The sequence below is a fragment of the Coffea arabica genome, chromosome 6e, assembly GCF_036785885.1.
Source record: "Coffea arabica cultivar ET-39 chromosome 6e, Coffea Arabica ET-39 HiFi, whole genome shotgun sequence".
NCBI lineage: Eukaryota > Viridiplantae > Streptophyta > Magnoliopsida > Gentianales > Rubiaceae > Coffea > Coffea arabica.
This window is the reverse complement of record NC_092321.1, coordinates 20,445,853-20,465,270: the sequence shown is the minus strand read 5'-3', so window position 1 is coordinate 20,465,270 and position 19,418 is coordinate 20,445,853. Positions and strand designations below refer to the sequence as shown.

At 47.4% G+C, this 19,418-nt stretch overlaps 3 protein-coding genes across 3 annotated transcripts; 2 read left to right on the top strand and 1 right to left on the bottom strand.

Moving 5' to 3' along the window:
- The first annotated feature begins 399 nt into the window (after window positions 1-399).
- LOC140009775 (uncharacterized) lies at window positions 400-5,386 on the top strand. The gene is made up of 3 exons (XM_072056088.1): window positions 400-418; window positions 570-4,276; window positions 4,361-5,386. Exons 1-3 carry the CDS (start codon window positions 400-402, stop codon window positions 5,384-5,386), a joined length of 4,752 nt encoding a protein of 1,583 aa, XP_071912189.1.
- A 6,852-nt stretch (window positions 5,387-12,238) lies between these two features.
- On the bottom strand, window positions 12,239-13,496 carry LOC113739488 (enoyl-CoA delta isomerase 3-like). The gene is made up of 2 exons (XM_027266707.2): window positions 13,082-13,496; window positions 12,239-12,852 (listed from the first exon to the last, which is right to left on the bottom strand). Exons 1-2 carry the CDS (start codon window positions 13,315-13,317, stop codon window positions 12,330-12,332), a joined length of 759 nt encoding a protein of 252 aa, XP_027122508.1. The 5' UTR covers window positions 13,318-13,496; the 3' UTR covers window positions 12,239-12,329.
- A 2,033-nt stretch (window positions 13,497-15,529) lies between these two features.
- On the top strand, window positions 15,530-17,194 carry LOC113739099 (putative UPF0481 protein At3g02645). Its single transcript, XM_027266345.1, has one exon. It carries the CDS (start codon window positions 15,530-15,532, stop codon window positions 17,192-17,194), a length of 1,665 nt encoding a protein of 554 aa, XP_027122146.1.
- Window positions 17,195-19,418: the final 2,224 nt, after the last annotated feature.

The window sequence follows — 19,418 nt, the reverse complement described above, 5'->3', positions numbered from 1 at the left end:
TCTCTTGATCTTCCAACCCATTCCAATTATATTATCATTAGAGAAAGTCAGGGACAAATCACACAATCATTTGTAAATGACCATTTTTTCTTGAAACTCCCCTAGGTCTTCTCCCACCATTAACAATTTAACAGCAACATTTTTTCTTCGTAATTGAGCACAGCAGGTGCAGAGGCCCCATCCTGGGTCTGTACACGTGGCAGCCCAGGGTCGGCCCGAGTTGGGCCTGCACCCCGGGCCCACGGGGAGCCAGCCCAGGGTGCGCGGCGGCTAGGGCTCTGGGAGGCTCCCGAGGGTTACCCCGCGGAGAGCGGGAAGAATCCCCCCCCAGTGCGGGGCTGGGAGCTATCCACGGCAAGTTCCGGGACGTACGGAGGTCGGACTCCTCAACAGGTATAAATGGTAACGCATACCTATTGTACAGGGGACGCTGGCTATTGGCAATTAACCCCCGTCTGCTTTACTGTTAGCACTTCCCCTACTCCCCGGAGAACTAACTTGACCGTCGGAGTGCCCTCGGGGACCATCTCGGGGCCCCCTTTGAGAGATCACTTCTTTCTGTTTTGCAGGCTTGGAACGAGCTCTTCCATCAGCACTCCGAGCTTATCAGGTCAGCTCGGCTAGGGGGAGTTCCGTGCTTCTTCAGTTGGCGCCGTCTGTGGGAACCGAAGGTACGAGTATTTGTGTTGATGGCGAGAACGCGTTCCAAGCGAACCATGAACAACACCGACCCCGGGGCCGGCGAAGGATCCCGGCGGCTCGAGGCGCCGGGGGCTCGACCCTTTCAGGGGAACGGAAGCAGCAGATATACCAATTTGTAACCGAGAACCTCCCCATGCTGGAAGACATAATCCGGCAGGCGAAGGAGGGGGGTGAGGCTGGCGGTGCGCAGACCTCTAAGGCGAAGGGAAAGGAGAAGGAATCGCTCCTCATCCCCTTAGAGGACGAGTCACGGGACCAGCCCCCCAGGAGGAAGCGACCGCGGACTCCTCCCAAGCCGCGAGCCTCGGTGGTCGGGGACAGTGAGAGGTATTCTCGTGACCGGTCCGCTGGGGACCGCTTGAGGAACCCCTCCTCGTGGAAGCTCGCGAGGAACGGACCGGAGCGATCCCCCGTCCGGTCCATCCAGAGCCGGCCGCGGGATCCTCCTCAGTGGCAGCCCGTCCGGGACAAGCTCAAGCAGATCCTGCGGCCACAACAATATGAGGATAACTACGTAGCCTCGCCCTTTACCCGAGAGGTAGAGGACTACCCGTTACCTCGGAGGTTCAAAATTCCGAACATCGAGCTGTACGATGGTTCGACGGACCCGGAAGACCACCTCTCGGTCTTCATGACGCACATGCGTCTGCAGACCGCCGCGGATGCACTCCGTTGCAAGACCTTCCCCATGTTCCTGAAGGGTAAGGCCCGGCTCTGGTTCCAGGGCCTAACGCCGGGGTCTATCAGGAATTTCATTTATCTGGCCAGACAGTTCGCTGCCCAGTTCGTCTCCTCGAAAACTTACTCGAAAAACGCGGCTCACTTGATGGCCGTCAAGCAGAAGCCGGACGAATCCCTAAAGAATTTCATGACGCGCTTCAACACAGAAAGCCTGCAGATCAGGGACAAAGATGAGAAAGTGGTCATGACTGCCTTCATGAACGGGCTAAGGGTAGAGGAGCTCTACTACAAGCTCGTCGAGCAGCCTCCCAAGAATCTGGGAGAGCTCCTGAATCGGGCTCACGCTGCTGCCAACGCAGAGGAGGCCGGCCGCCTGAAACGAAAATCAGATCGGGAGCTCGGGGACCGGAAAGGACGGGCAAACCACCCTGAAACCAAGGACGGCCAAGCCAGGAAGAACGTCTTCGATCGCCTCTCCAAGGATAGGACCCCCGCTCCACCGCCGCTCCCTGAAAAAGGGTACACGCCCCTAACCCGGCCAAGGGCGCAAATCCTGGCTGTCATGGAGACAGAGGGCCTGGGAGACCGGCCGCCCAAAATGGGCACGCCTCGAAATAAGAGGAATCAGGACCGGTACTGTGCCTTCCACCGGGACGTCGGGCACGATACTGAGGGGTGTTGGGCCCTAAAGAGGGAGATCGAGGACCTCGTTCAGTGCGGTTTCCTGGGTCGGTTTGTGCGGCAAGGTCGCCCCGGCCAGGAGTCCGGACGCGCCTACCGAGGAGAGAGAGGCGAGGGTCAGCACCGTGACCGACTTGTTCGGCGGGGCGCGCCCCGGGGTTATTTACCCGACCAGGATGCCCAGAACTTGGCAGGGGTGATAAACACCATCGCCGGCGGTCCCACAGGGGGGGACAGCCATGCAGCTCGGAAAAGCAAGCGATCTCCCCCTGAGGGGGACGACTCCCTAAAACGCCTGCGCATGGACGAGAAGATCACCTTCGGGCCGAGGGACGCGGTTCCCCTAGCATCTGGGAACCATGAGGCCATCATCATCGATGTCGTAACCAACAATTATCGAGTGAAAAAGGTATACGTCGATCAAGGGAGTGCGGTCGACATTATGTTCTATCGGGTGTTCAAGGAGTTCGGCCCGGAGGATGGACAGCTGACTCCTGTGCGAACACCTCTGGTAGGCTTTACCGGACCGCCTGTCCACCCAGAGGGAATGATCAACCTGATGGTCACGGTGGGGCAAGCCCCCAGGTGCTGGACCATCCCTGTCAACTTCGTGGTGGTCAAGCAACCATCCTCGTACAACATATTCCTGGGCCGGCCCGCTTTGAATGCCCTCCGAGCGATCCCCTCAACTCTCCACCTTAGCGTCAAATTCCCCACCCCGGAAGGCATTGCCGAGGTACAGGGAGATCCGGAAGTGGCTCGAACTTGTTACCTCGCCCTGCTCAGAGGGCATGAGAAGGTGGTCGCCAAGACGGTCAGCTGGGAGCCCTATATCCCGGGGGAGGAGGAGCGGCAGCTGGATACTCCGGATGTGATCGAGGAATTCCCGCTGAGGGAGGGGAGGCCTGACCAGACAATCCGCATCGGTGCATCACTGCCGCCCAAAGAGAAGGACGACCTGAAGGCCCTCTTAAGGGAGTACGCCCAGGTTTTCGCTTGGACGGTAGAGGACATGCCGGGGATTCCGACCGACCTGGCGGTCCACCACCTTAACATAGATCCTCGCTTCAAACCGATGAAGCAGAAGAAGAGAAACTTCGCTCCCGAGAGGAATGAGGTGATTAGGAAGGAGGTCGGAAAGCTGCTGGAATCCAAAATCATCATGGAGGTCTACTACCCGACCTGGTTAGCCAACCCTGTTCTGGTAAAAAAGGAGGACCAATCCTGGAGGATGTGCGTTGACTTCACAGATCTCAATAAAGCATGCCCAAAGGACTGTTTCCCCTTGCTGAGGATCGACAGGTTAGTAGATGCTACTGTTGGTTTTGATGTTTTGTGTTTCCTGGATGCCTTTAAGGGATACCACCAGATAGAGATGGCCGAGGAGGATCGGGAAAACACATCCTTCATCACCGAGGAAGGGACCTACTGCTACCGGACGATGCCGTTCGGGCTGAAGAACGCTGGAGCTACCTACCAGCGTTTGGTCAATAAACTGTTCCAGAACCAGATCGGCCGGAACATGGAGGTTTACGTGGACGACATGATCGTCAAGAGTCGGGCTGGACCCCAGCTCGTCCCCGACCTGAGGGAGATCTTGAACATCCTCCGGGAGAGTCGGATGCGGTTGAACCCGAAGAAGTGCACCTTCGGAGTTAGGTCGGGCCGGTTCCTCGGTTTCTTGGTCTCCCGAGAGGGGATCCGGGCCAACCCCGAAAAACTCCAGACCATCATGGACATGGCCCCTCCGCGGAATGTGAAGGAGGTCCAGCGACTCACGGGAAGGATGGCCGCCCTGAATAGATTCCTTTCTCGGTCCGCGGTGAGGGGGCTTCCCTTCTTCCGGATCCTCAAGGCACCCAAAGACTTTCAGTGGACCGAAGAGTGCGAGAAGGCCTTCGCCGACCTCAAGGCGTATCTGGCCGAGTTACCCACCCTAACCGCCCCGGAACAAGGGGACACTTTGTTCCTGTACTTGTCCGCCTGCAACGAGGCCGTTAGCGCGGTCCTGGTACGGGAAGACAGGGGGGCTCAGAGGCCGATATATTATGTCAGCCGAACTCTACAGGGGCCGGAGACCCGATACACGCCGGTCGAAAAACTAGTCCTGGCTTTGGTGCACGCCGCCCGGAAACTCCGGCCTTATTTCCAGGCCCATAGCATCGTCGTCATGACCGACCAGCCTCTTCGGCAGATACTCACGAAACCCGAGGTCTCAGGCAGGATGACTAAGTGGGCCGTCGAGCTAGCCGAGCACGATATCGGCTACCGACCCCGCACGGCCGTCAAAACCTAGGCCCTGGCCGACTTTCTCGCGGAAGGCGCCAGTCTGTCCACGACAGAGCTGAGCACTCTGCTGGAAGAGGTCGGGCCAGTAGAGCCTTGGGTGTTGTTCGTGGACGGAGCCTCGAGCAAGGAGGGGAGCGGAGCAGGCCTGCTGCTCATCTCACCGACCGGGGAGGAGCTGACATACGCTCTCCGATTCGATTTCCCCGCGTCCAACAATGAGGCCGAGTACGAGGCCCTGCTTACAGGATTGCGGATAGCCCACCAGATGGGTGTAACCGCCATCAAAGTCAGGAGCGACTCCCAGCTCATCGTCCTCCAGGTTTGCGGGGAGTATGAAGCCAAGGAAGACGTCATGAAAAAATATTTGGCTAAAGTACAGGAGGTGATACAGCTTTTCAGCCACTTCGAGATAGAGCGGGTGCCAAGGTCACAGAACAAGCGGGCGGACGCCCTGTCGAAGCTGGCGTCTTCCTCGTTTGCCCACCTGAGCAAGGAAGTCCTGGTAGAGGTGGTAAAGCAAAAAAGTATCGACCAGGTCCAGGTCCTGGCCATAGACAGGTCGGCCACCTGGATGACTCCTCTCGTCGACCTCCTCAGCTCGGGCACCCTCCCAGAGAACAAGACCGAAACTCGCCGAATACAGCTAAGAGCTGCTAAGTACGCCTACGCTGGGGGAACCCTCTACAGGAGGTCGTACTTATCCCCCTGGCTAAAGTGTGTGACTCCTGAGGAGGGCGATTATGTCCTCCGCGAAATCCACGAAGGGATATGCGCGGCACACGTCGGGTCCCGGGTACTGGCCAAAAAGTGCCTTCTCCTGGGCTACTATTGGCCTACGGTCTTCCGAGATGCCGCAGAACTGGTCCAGAAATGTCGAGCTTGCCAGGTGCATGCCCCACTGCGCCACCAGCCCACTCAGGAGATGGTCCCCATCCACAGTCCTTGGCCCTTTGCCCAATGGGGAGTAGACCTCTTGGGTCCTTTCCCCCGCGCTCCGGGCAGGTACGAGCACCTAGTAGTGGCTATCGACTAATTCACGAAATGGATGGAAGCCGAACCCCTGGTCACTATCTCAGGTAGAGCGATTCAGAAGTTCTTCTGGAAAAACGTAATCTGCCGCTTCGGGATCCCGCATGTCTTGATATCCGACAACGGACGACAGTTTGCAGAAAACCCCTTCAAAAGCTGGTGCGCCGAGCTAGGGATTAACCAACACTTCACCTCGGTCGGACACCCCCAGGCCAATGGCCAGGTGGAGAATGTTAACCGGACAATTCTGCAAGGGTTAAAGACCAGGTTGGAGTTAGCTCAGTCTAATTGGCTGGACGAGCTACCTAGTGTCCTCTGGGCTTACCGTACTACGCCCAGGACGGCAACTCAATAGACCCCCTTCTCTCTGACTTACGGAGTAGAGGCGGTGGTACCCGCGGAGATTGGCCTCCCCTCACCCTGGACACAGAACTTCGTTGCAACGACCAACGAGGAAGAGCTGAAATGTAACTTGGACGCGCTGGAGGCTAAGCGTGAGGAAGCAGCGGTACGAATGGCTAAGTACAAAAGTCAGATCTCCCGCTATCATAACGCCAAGCTTAGGTCCGTACAGTACCAGCCGGGCGACCTGGTCCTGAGGAAGAACTCGGTTAGCCGAACTCATGGCTCCAATAAGCTTGACTCTAACTGGGAAGGGCCGTACCAGGTCTTAGAGGCCCACCGAGCTGGGTACTGTAAACTCGCAAGGATGGATGGATCCGAGGTACCCCGCACTTGGCACTTCTCCAATCTGCGACTGTTTTTAGCGTAGGTTAGACCAGCATGTTCAGTTGTCCGATTCTTTAGAATTTCAGTTTTATCATTCTCGAGTTTCAGTTTCATGTGTACTTGTTTGTCTTCTGCGTTTTAATCTTACACTAGCACACTTAGCGTTCCCTCACTAAATGTCCTAGTTGGGGGCTGGGGGGTAAGACGCGCGCTAGGTCGGCACGGCTTGAGGCCTGGGGCTTGGGGCCCCGGGAGTTCGGCGTTCGACCCGGGAGGTCGGCGGGAATATCCTGAAAGCTTGGTGCTCAGTCCCAATAGGCTGGCACGTCGTTTTGATAGGTATACTCGGTGCTTGTCCCGAGAGGTCGGCACATGGTTGTGATAGTCGGATTGCCTCTGACAATTTAGCTGTTAGAATTAAAAAGGGGGGTATGTCTTGTGTTCGACCCAGGAGGTCGGCGTTTGGCTTTGATGGCTAGAGTTTGGCGTATGCGAGGATTACAAGAAAGTCTCCTTCGGATTTTATATATGCATTTAAGGCCTATCTATTACAAAGTATCCAGCCTATCTATTGCAACGCTCACCGAGCTATACAGGGAAAGGGGGACCTAGCTACGTCTTCTTCTCGCTGGCGACCTGCTGGAGGGGGGAGTTGGAGGCACACCTTAAATATGCTGGGAGATAAGGAGGCGAAGGTACGCCCCGAGCATGTTAAAGGTCGGGTGGAGAAGGCTGTCAAAAAGGCAGATGGACCCTCAATGGCATTTTCAACTGGAGCATGGCCACATCCTTATAAGGCTTTCCGTCTCAGATGGACCCTCAAGGGCATTTTCAACTGGAGCATGGTCACATCCTTATAAGGAGACGGAAAAGGTTTCTGGAGTGGCTGACCTTAGGCCACAGGCTCCTTCCCGGAAGCCCTGCCAGGAGTCTCCTCCTCCTCCTCCTCCTCCAGGGGGAGCTCCTCCAGCTCGGCTCCCATATCACTCCTTCCCACCAGATCCTTCAGGGCATGCCCCTTGCGGTACCCATCGAAGAGCCAATCCAGCTTCTCCCCGACCGCAGGATTGTAGTCCTGGAAATCCGCCAAGTTGAAACCGGGTGGGTTGAGGCCCTTCACCTTGTCCAGGGTCCGCGTGGCGCCCATCTGGAAGATGGGCTGGTTGAGGCAGGCCACATCATCGGCGAACTGGTCGGAGCGGAGGAAGTCCCGGACAGCCTTCTTGCGTTTCCGGCTGATGGCGCCAGAGAGCTCAAAGGCGTGCTCCTCCTTCAGCTTCGCCGCGCCCCTCTTCTCCTGGTCCAGGTCAGACCGGGCGGATGCGAGCTGGACCTGGGAGTCCACCAGCCCCTTTTCAGCCTTGCCCAGTTTGGCCTTAAGGGATTCTACCTCCTTAAGGGTCTTAGCCAGCTTTTGCTCGGCCTCCTGGTTCTTCTTCCGCATCTTCTCCAGGTCGGGAGACAGTTCGGAGAAGCGGGTTACCAGGGCGGCACCGGCGACGTTGGCCTGAAGAGATGAAGGTAAAAGTTAGCATGCTGTTAACCCCGGTTAGGGAAAAACAGGGACCCCAAAGGGCCTGAAAGGGAGAGGGCTTACTTGGGCCTGGGCGGTGTAGTACATGTCCTGGAGCTCGGACGGGCTGGCCAGCTCCATCCACTTCTTGTCACGTGGGAGGACTGAACCCGTGACCAGCTCGCGAGCCACCTCGGGGAATTGGGCTCGGTCATTGATGGAGAGCTCCCAGGACGGGCAGAAGCGCCGAGGATCATGCATTGTGGGGGCTTGCCCCGGCTTCGTAGGAGCCACGTGGCGGGAGTGCCACAAGCTCGGGGGGGCGCTCTCCTGGGCGTGCTCCTCCACGGAGCCTACCCCCAGGTGGACAGGGCCCCCGGACGTCAGCAGGAGGGGGCGCTGGGCTGGGCCCTGCGCAGATTTCTTCCCGGGCTGGGGAGGCTCGTCTTCTCGCCCCCTCTTCTGCCCCGTTGCCTTCTTCTTTCCGGGGGCTGGCCTGGAGGGGGACTGAGCCTGGGAGGCCTCCTTCTGGGGGGCCGAGCTGCCCCCAGGAGTCGCCGAGGCCTCAGGGGCCTTCTTCGCCACCTCAAACTGTTCAGCGGAGGTGGCCTCCTCGGTTGGCGCGCCCAGCAGCCTGGAGAGCCTCTTCACTGCAAAAAACAGCACCGGATTAGTGCCACAGGTCAAAAAACGAAGGGGGGAAAGGCAGTAGGTAACAGGGAAACAGGAGCATTATTACAGGAATCTTGGTCGGTGGGGGAGAACTCCACCCCTCCGGGGGACCCGGACAACTTTCCCAATAGCCCGGCTGCGGAAATCTGCTCGGTAGAAAACTTGGCTGCGTACAGCTTCGTCGCAGAGCCCAGCAGCTGGCCGAAGGCCTCAGGGTCCAGGTCCTCCGAATAAGGGTCGTCCCCGACCCCCCCGACCTTCCACGCTTTGCGGGGGAATCGGGTGTTCCTAACGAAAAAGAAGTCCCCCTTCCAGCTTTTTACGGAAGAGGGGACCCCATACAGTAGATCCTGGGCGCCATTCCCGCCGCGATTGCTGGGGGAGCGGCGGCAGAAGTAGTACCACCCAGGGAGAGAAGCCTTGAGGGCGTAGTGGGAACGGAAGAGAGAGAGAGAATAGGGGATGGAGCAGATCTGGCAATAGATCAGGAATCCGACGATGATCCTGATCGAGTTGGGGTGGACCTGGGTTATCCTGAGCCCCCAGTAGCTCAGGATCTCGGCCAGGGCCGGAGGAATGGGGAGTCGAAGCCCCGCGACCAATTGCTCTTTATAGATGGCTACATAGCCTGGGGGAGGTCGGCAAGCCCGGTCGGTGGACCCGGCAGCTCGTGGCTCGAAGGCCGTAGGAATGGAGAATGAGACGGCCAGCTCGGCCACTGCCCCGGGTGAGAGGGTGGTCTCCTCCCGGTCGGGGTGGCCGTAGTTGAGCTCAGGGTCATCCCCCTGCTCGGCAGCAGGGGTCCCTTCTGAGGAGTCCCTGTCCTCCCCAACTCCCTCCTGGGCTCCGCCAGGAGAGTTATGCGGGGATTTGGGAGAGGGGATAGAAGTGGCTTGCTGCTCGATGAAGGCATCGAACTCGGCCGCCTCCAACCGGAGTTGGGCAGAAGGAGAGTGGGCGGATGGTGAGCTCATGATGTCAACGGGCTCAAGCAAATCAGGAATGGGAAAGTTGGGGTTGGAAGCGGAGGATGAAGAAGGAGAAGGGGAGGGAGATGACGAAGATGAAGATGAAGATGAAGAGGAGATGAAGATTCTGGTGGCTCTACGGCGGACTGGAGTCTGGGAGGCGGAGGAAGTGACGTCGGAGAGGCCCGACATAAAATACAGAGGATAGCAAAAGGAAGAAAGAAAATGCGAGGAAAGAAGGGGAAAGACTTACTGATGACGGGAGTGAAAAAGGGGATGGAGAAGTCGCCGGAATCTGGGTGCTGTTGGCCAGAAATGCACTACTGGGAGTTGGAAACGCGCGAGAAAAGGGGAAGATGGCAAATAGAGTTAACCGGAATTCGGCAGCCACTATTTATAGGGAACCAAAATGGGGGGAAAACGGTTACTTGAATTTGAACCGTCCCATGTGAACGCATTGAATGGGGTACGGAGACCGAAGGGACGCGACAACTGAAAGGATGCGGACGTCCCTTCCCCAATGTCAGCACTGCACCGGGGGTGACCGCGGCAGAGCGATGTAATGATGGGCTTCCACGTGGCTACGTGGTAGATCAGGTCTGCCCGGGAGCCTGACCTAATCTAGGGGGCTAGTGCAGAGGCCCCATCCTGGGCCTGTACACGTGGCAGCCCAGGGTCGGCCCGAGTTGGGCCTGCACCCCGGGCCCACGGGGAGCCAGCCCAGGGTGCGCGGCGGCTAGGGCTCTGGGAGGCTCCCGAGGGTTACCCCGCGGAGAGCGGGAAGAATCCCCCCCCAGTGCGGGGCTGGGAGCTATCCACGGCAAGTTCTGGGACGTACGGAGGTCGGACTCCTCAACAGGTATAAATGGTAACGCATACCTATTGTACAGGGGACGCTGGCTATTGGCAATTAACCCCCGTCTGCTTTACTGTTAGCACTTCCCCTACTCTCCGGAGAACTAACTTGACCGTCGGAGTGCCCTCGGGGACCACCTCGGGGCCCCCTTTGAGAGATCACTTCTTTCTGTTTTGCAGGCTTGGAACGAGCTCTTCCATCAGCACTCCGAGCTTATCAGGTCAGCTCGGCTAGGGGGAGTTCCGTGCTTCTTCAGCAGGCATATTATATTAGACACACAATTAAGATCACGAATTCATCAAAACAGCCAAGTATGCATCCGAAAAGATTAATTATTTTTCACTTAATTTACAGATTTTCTTGGGATCTTGATGGGGGTTAAGGCCACAAGTTGGGAGCCTTTTCCGACTTGCGTATAGAGGGGTCCATGGACTTTATCTCGTGAAGAAGGGCCTTAAAATCAGGTTTTCAAGATTAGAATCCCATCTAGAATCATTTTTTATTTGCAGGATCAAGTCGTAGAATCGGTAGATGTTACCAAAAATTTAAAATATAGTCATATCTATGATTTTTTAAGTTTGCAATTCATATATATTATAACAAAGAATGTAATTCATGTGCAATCAATGTAATGATATTGTTAATTAAGATTAGAATAGTCAAATATAAAGTATTTGGGGCAGTTTAGGAATTTAATAGAAATTTGGGACCATATGTTGTATATTCGAAATGTATTTTGATTAAACTAAAAACCTTGTTCTTTCTTGTTTTAAATCCAAATACAATTACTAGACAAGATACTTAGAAAAATTGACTTTATATGTGTATAAACCATCTAACTATATATTAATAAAATAGATAAACACCACACATTTAGTTAATTATGATTTATTGATCAATTATTACATCATTTTTACAGAATAGGATAATTAAATATTACATATATAATAAAATGTTTCAAATATATTTTAAATGATTGAAAAATTGGTATACAATAAACAATAATCAAAGAAAATTCTAAGAATAAATTTTTTGCCAAAAAATGTATTTTGGGTGCAAATTTATAGCCTACCACTTATCCACATAGACATAGCAAAAGTACTTAATTCATCTTTAAATACTCTAAACCATGCTAATTTATCATAATAAAGACAATAAACACTATCCTTAAGTGACAACCTATAGCAAATATCATCTCTTTACTCTAGTGAAACATATGAATCAAATTTAAAGATTCACCAATTTTTGTAGGTAAGGAATTCGAGTGAGGTAGTTACATGACTTTAAAGTCCTCTGAACCTAGTCTTTGGATGTGGTTTCTAACGCAACAAATGACACTCAATTTCATGTTTGAAAATGGTAGGATCATATCAGGAATCCTATTTATCTTGCTAAATTAAAACCAAATTTTGATCCTATTTGTGATCTGAATCGATTGGTCATGTTATGAATCCTAGTATCATACCATCCTACAATCCGGATTGCAATCCTAATAACCATGCTTAAAATCAGCTTCGCTCAAGTAGAACAACCCAAGGTTTTTCCCCATGTATTTATATCGGAAACAAACACAAATTCCTCAGAAGAATTGCTGAGAGCATAGACAGGGCCACACGTTTCCAAATTTACATGTACTTATAGCTTGATTCCTACTCAGTAAGAATTCCACCGTCAAAATGGCTAAAATATTTTAATAATTGGCAAAAAATTACTATATGGATAAGATGTATATCATTTCAACAGCATGTGTATGTCTCACAAAATGGTATTTATCGGCTGAACATAATTCATTCTTTCAAGATTCGTGTTAAATAAATTTTGAAGACCAAAAATTAGATAACTAGTTCTAGGGAAACTTTCTGTATTTTATTTTACTAAACAAATAATATTCAATGTCCTATCCTATTTTGATCAAAAACTAGAAAATAAATGGATTATATAAAATGTTAGAGAGAGAGAGAGAACCCTGGTTTAAATCACGAGCTAAGACCAAAGATGGCCAACTTACCTCAAATAAGTTACTTAAATCAAAGGTAATTCTCGAGTGCCCAAAAACAACATATTCATTATTTATTATTCCAATAGTAAGAGAAAGCTGAATGTATACCACAAAGCATATGCGATCCCAAACCGGTAAGTTTTATTATGGTACTAGCTATTACTAGTATTACTATTACAATCTTAAGACCGTAACAGAAGAATCGGGAGTTTAACAATCATGGCTAGAAGTCAATTCCAATTCCTTGCACAGCTCGGGATACAAAAGTTGTCTCATCTCAGCATAAAGCTCGCCATTCCATTCCTTTTTCGCTAGCTCGTCTGCCTGTGTCTTTGCAACTTCCAAGGCATCCTTCTCACTTGCAACCTCATGGTTCCAATCCAGAAGTCCGATCTTTGCTGCTGCTTCGGCATCAATCTGCTCGTCACTCAACAGCAATTTACGACGAGCCAAAGGGCAGCCTACTTTTGACCTGATCAGGGCAGCGAAGTAGCCGGGGTAGCTCCTTTTCCTGGACAAAAGCTCAGCTCGCAGATACGGCCCATCGACTTGCCTCATTGTGAGATGGTCGTGGCTGAGAGCAAGCATCAGCCCTGCCTCTGTTGCATCGCCATTAATTGCTGCTATGGTGGGCATCGGAAGGGAAAGCAAGTCTTTTACTACATCCTTAAAACCATCAGTCATTTCTTTGAATGCTCTATCCACTGAGCCTCCCGCATGGGACCGGGCATACCTGATCCAGTTGATACAGGACAACTTATTTGTCACGAGTAATTGCATTAATCTACACCTTTTCTTTCTTGCAAAAAATCAAAAAATAAAAAATCTGAAAAATAACCGAAGTTGAATTCTAGACATTATTGTTATTTTGTTTCAATAGGACATTATTCAGACATTTTTTTGTGATGTAATGTGTATGAAATAAAAAACTGTTATTCAGAAATTATGTTCTGCAACCGTACCTGAAGTCGAATCCTCCGCAGAATAAGCCACCCTGAGCGGTGGTAATGAGGACAGAGCCCGGGATGGCCTTGGACTTGACATTCACCTCTTCAAGATAACCTCGGAATGAGTCAATGACTGTTGGGTTCAAAAGATGCTGATCTCTTTTGCGGGTTTCGAGCAGAGTGAGTACGAAGGACTGGCGGAATTGTTCTAGCCTGAAATTGGGGCAGTGCCTTATAAAGTTTATCTCCATGTTAGATTGGTCACGGACTTGGTGGTTAAGGTGGTTTTGGTAGGTAGCAACGAGGAAGATAGGCCAATTTGGTTCTTTAGAGGATAATGCAAGCCTTCTCCTACACAATTTTCACTACGAGGATTTATATGTATCAGGTTATTCTATCGTATGCCCTAAGGTTCAAGATAAGAGGTGAATTAGGTGTTGCTTTGTTACCAAATATATAAATTTTTCGTAAAAGTGTATGCAATTCAGAGTGCAAATATTGAATAATAAATTCTTAATAATGGGCCACTCTCCCTTTTTTTTTTTTTTTTTTTTTCCTTCTTCACAAAATAGAGAGTTAGGCTCGAATGACCAAAAATGCTTGAAGTGAGAATGCAACCTACAACAGGACACTATTTTTTAGTCATTTAAAGTTCAAATTGGTGATGTGAAAAAATGTGCATGTTTGAAAGCTGATTGCAGCAGATTAAAGAATAACATTGTGAACCATCATATACCGCCGTCCAAGAAAAATTAAGCAAAGGTACGCAGGTGCATGAGTTGTTAAATGCCCTTTTGATTCCTTTTTCATACCATTGGCTAAAAATATGCTTGAAAAATGTAGTATCTTAATACATGCGTTTGATCACTGATGACTTCTTAGGTTCTTGTGTCCAGCTTTCGTTCATTTCACGTTGGGAAGAAGACAAGAACCAATCGTGTTTGGATTGAAATGTTTTGAAATAAAATAATTTACTTCATAAATTTCAATCACCTTTTTATCTTTCCAATCACTTTTTTATCTCACATACATCACATCACAAAAAATGCTATAGTAAGTATCTCAAATAAATCATCCAAATAAACTCCTATCTCAAATAATTGCACTAAGTCTAGTCGACAATTGTTTCTTTATTCAAATAAATCTTTTTTTATTATTATTTTAAGGAGACAACAACCATTATTATTACTAGACTTATTAAGTCTAGTCAACAATTGTTTTTTTATTCAAATAAATCTTTTTTTCTATTTTAAGGAGACAAGAACCATTATTACTATCTCAAATAATTGCACTAAGTCTAGTCAGCAATTGTTTTTTTTATTCAAATAAATCTTTTTTTTATTTTAAGGAGACAAGAACCATTGTTTATTACTATCTCAAATAATTGCACTAAGTCTAGTCAGCAATTGTTTTTTCTATTCAAATAAATCTTTTTTTTATTTTAAGGAGACAAGAACCATTGTTTATTACTATCTCTAATAATTGCACTAAGTCTAGTCAACAATTGTTTTTTTTAATTCAAATAAATCTTTTTTATTTTAAATTGTTGGATAATAATGCAACATATCCATATGTTCACATGCAAAAGTATCATGGCTTATGCATGAAGATTTATTTGCACTCCCCCCATGATAGAGGGATAGATAGTTTACACCTACCAAAGTACCCCACACGACGGGGGAAGAAAATAACATATCATGGTTTGATTTAGGGGTATATGGTTTAAATACTTGTGTGCATCATTATCAACCACAACCAAATGTCATTTTTATCTTGATCCACTCGTGAAAAAGAAAACATAGTCCCAAACAGTTAATATAAACAACTTATACAAGTGATTACTAATACGCATTTCCAAATCACATGTACGAAACGTGATAGTTGACGTAACCGAAAAAGTAATTAAAATTGACCGTATAAGTCAGAATTTTTCTATTTTATACATCACAGGGCACAAGAAAAAAGAACACCAAAAAAGGTGTAAATTCTCTCCACTTACTCCTGAATTGCATGCAGTTAGACTAAATTTTGCATATGCAGTATACATCTAAACCTACCGATATATCAGTATCAAAAAAGATAAATCCAAATTTTATACACTTATCCTAAGAAAATTTTCACTTTTTCCCAAAAACAAAAGAAAAAATATCGTGAACATCTTTCCACACAATATGAAGCACTAAAAATAAGAAATAGATTCACACACTTAACCTAAGAAAATTCACATATTTGCCCAAGGAAGTGATACCAGGCCTCATTTTACACAAGCACCCTATAAATAATGAGAGCTAGTAACTTGTAAGTACTTACCTGACTCATCTCTTTTGAAGTTTAAGCAGCGCCAACCCATCACACCCCCCCCCCCCCCAAAACCCCCAAAAATCAAGAATACACCAAAAAATGCCTTCCACTTCCACTCCAGTTTTCACTTCTAGCGAGAGCCAAAAACGATGGATAAACCATATGAGGGTCAACTACATCAAGAACTATACCGTCCGCCCCTGCGTCTTCCATGTTCCAGACAACTTGAGGGACACCAAGCCCGAGGCTTATACTCCTCAGCTAGTAGGGCTCGGACCATACCACCATTTCTGGCCACAAGTTCAGCACATGGAAAGCCACAAACGGGCAGCTGTTTTAGATTATCTGGAAGGCCTTAACAAGGAAGACTTCATCAAACTTGTCGAGGAAGGTCCCGAAGATTTTGAACCCAAAATTCGTTCGTGTTACGATAGATACCTCGACCTGGACAAGGAGACGTTGGCTTGGGTAGTCATTGTGGATGGCATGTTCCTGTTGAACTTCATTGATCACCTGGCCCCTAAGGAGCCGAACAAGAACAACCCTGGGTCCGAGGATGTGGAAAAGGACAGGATTTACTCGAAGCCTGAAGCATTGGCTGCCGATGTATTAATGCTCGAGAACCAAATTCCAATTGTTCTGATTCAGGAAATGCGTACGATTCTCCAAGAAAGTTTCGATATTGATTCAGATGCAGAGTTGCGTGGGAAATTCGCCCGTTTTTGTTACAAGTACTCCCCGTTAAAGCTGACTTCAAATCCGACCTCAAGAGACCAAGCTTTTGACAATAAGAAGCATCTGCTGCATTTCATGTACCAAATGATTGTCAAAAACAAGATCAGAGATTTCAATCCAGAAAATACCCCTCAGGACAATAGAAATAACAACCATGATTCAGTTTCAGTTGGGATAGGCGACGAGGTGAGTCAAATTTCTCAAACAAATCAAGATCACTACGGGGAAAGCAGAGTAGGTGCAATTGCAAAAGAGGTAGCCTCTCATGCCGGGGAGTTTCTTGAGCACGCAATAGAGGAATTCGACTCTGCACTTTCGGATGCAAAAATTGCTGGAATCAAACTTCCAGGAAATGTAGAGAAAGTCGCCAACATTCTCCGCAATTTGCAGAAGAATATTCAGCATGTGAATCAAAAGAAAGATGGATCTTTGGGAGATCAAATTGGCATTCCTTCAGCTTCACGGCTGTCTGCCTTTCTCAAGATGGAATTCAAGCCGCTTCCTAAAAAATGTGGTATAGGAAATATTCAACTGGGCAGGAAGAAGAGGACACTGTATCTTCCAGTTATCACTCTCCGTCCTAATTCTGAAGTCATACTGAGGAACTTGGTGGCCTACGAGGCAACGTCGAAGATGGGATCGACCCAAATGAGGGAATATGTGGACTTGATGTGCGGGCTGATAAGATCCGAGAAAGATGTGGAAAAGTTGGAGACATCTGGAGTCATTGAAAGAAAAATTCCTGCTGAAGAGATAGTCAAAATGTTCAATGGCTTTAAGAAATCTGATGAAAAGCCTGACAAGGTATCTGAGGTTGCTGGTACTGTGGAGGAAGTCAATAATAAGTTCAACAATGTTCGAATTGTTAAGGCTTCTAGACGCTGTATGAAGCTCTCTGCAGATTGTGTGAAATTTTGGAGGCCACTTTTTCCAATATTTGTGGTGTTGCTTCTTCTTTTTCAATCAATTTGTGATATATGGGACTGTAGGAGGAGGAGTTCTCTTGGAGGAGGAGCCTTGCGCGATCTTTATTTGGGGGACTTGGATCCCGAAGCTACACTCATGCTACCCCGGAAAATGTATCCATATTAGTCTTGAATTTGAAAGCTCCAAATCTAGCATTGGGAATAATGAACTACAATAGCTAGTTGGGGGCTGATCAGCAAAATGTTCCTGTATTTCTATAATCATCACCCTTGATGATTGTTAATCTAGATCTATATATCACTTTTGTGATGCCTAAAATAGTCTTGTTGGGGTATATGAATTTATGGGTGAGTGTGTCTCCATATCTATTATGTGAAGCCCTTTGTGTTAGTGTAGTTGTTACAGTTGAGAAAATTAGGCAAATGCTTTTGATACTCCATTTTTTTTTAAAAAAAAAAGCTATGATTTTGGTTACATTGTCAAGTTAGTCCAATTATATGTTGCTACCATGTTTTATTTGACTTGCTACAAGGTCTGCTTCCAGATGGATAGAGGTTGTAAAATTCTCATGGATTCCCTGGCCATTAAAGAGTGCATCGAGCAGGACCAAAGTGTTGATTGGGAATGATATGATCTTAGGCTTTAGAGGCCATTCCACTTTGTTAGAAAAATATCATGAACTTTTATTGCCTTTTGACAGTATGTAAAGTTGAAAAATGTAACCTAGACTCTATAGAAATTTACAGTACTTTTTTTTAAAAAAAAAAAGTGAAAGAGTTTGAATTCAGAATCTCTTATTTACATCATATTATGTCAATTTTCTAGCATTTTCTCTATGAGCATTTTGTTTATACTGAAATATTAATTGCACTCTAATTTTCACAAGACTGTTCCCTAAATCATAATCTTTGTGCTCGATTCTTTTTTTAATGCTCGATTCTTTTTTCTGTAAATTAATTAGCGTTCCACATTCGTCCATAATAATCACATCATCCGAATTAAAAAAAAAAAAAGGAGTGTCATGAATTCCATCAAAATTTGGAAATGAGAAAAATCCTGAGCGTAAGTATGAAGAACTGCAGATATTCTAACATTGGGATCAAAATAGTGGCAAGATGTTTTACACATTAGCGTTACAATAAGATGAGTTGAGAAAGAATTAAGATATATAAACCAACTTGAAAGGGAAAAAAAACAAAGGCAGAAAAGAAGCTGAAGAACTTCTCTTCCTCTACAGATTGATGATCATGTGATAGAAATGATTTTAGTCTATTGCTTTGTTGACATACAGATCTTCAATCAAGCGTCAAAATGAAATTGAAGGAAATTTTTTTTTTCTATATCCTTATAATTAGAAAATTTGAATAAATGACTCATTTTCTATAATCACGTTTCACACCGATTATTTGGACATCTTTTTGTTCTTTGTTCTCTAATGTACTTTGGCTTATTAATTATTTTCTTTACCATTTTTTAAATTTAGTCAATTATTATTATATTTTCTAATAAACCTACTTCTCCCGTTTAATATTTTACCACCATAAATTCGAATGAAAAATTAAACCACAATTGAAGACTAATTTATAAAAGAAAGAAAAAAAATACTTAGCATAATAGAAGGTTAGTTTTGTCTGTTAGGGGACTAAGTGGGAAAAAAATAAAATTAAGAAGTAAACTACAAATCTAACTATACCTTAGGGAGAACTTTTGTGATTAACCCTTATGTATACAACAATTTTTCATAAATTTGATTTTAACAAACTCCAAAGATGCTTACTTTTTAACCATCATTCTTGCCTTAAATACAGTTTATGCTTGCGAAAAGTATAAATCAAAATGCATTGGCATTTTTGGGTTCGGCTCCACCAAAGATTAAATCAAAGACAGTAAGAAAAATGCCCGAAGATTGAGGTGGCTAACGTCAGTGTATTCTGCAGGGCAGTAGGTCGGGGCATGAGAAAAGGCAGTGTAACTAGATGCTCTTTAAATTTGCAGAAAGCTAGAAGATGAATTTAAACAATGTCTTTGTGTCTCTGTTTTTGGACAAAAGGGATGTTTTATTAAGCATCAATGGCATAATACAGGTTAGCCAATTGGGCTAACATCAGCCAAGGGCAAGGCTTTCATCAGTCAACCACCAGGGAAAATCTTTTATTTTTTCAGGGGAAACTCTAAGGCGTTCGGGGGACCATGGACAATGGAAGGCAAGAACAGAAGCTGTTACGGACAACGGGGGATGGCAAGGATTCTTTCGACACTAAATAAAATTTGGTGGTTCCAATTGCTCTAATGGTAATCAGATCACCATTTCCATCCAAATCCTAATTGAGCATTGATAAGGTTTTTGGTATTCGCCTAAAAAAAGGTGCATTCAAGTCGATTTTGAACT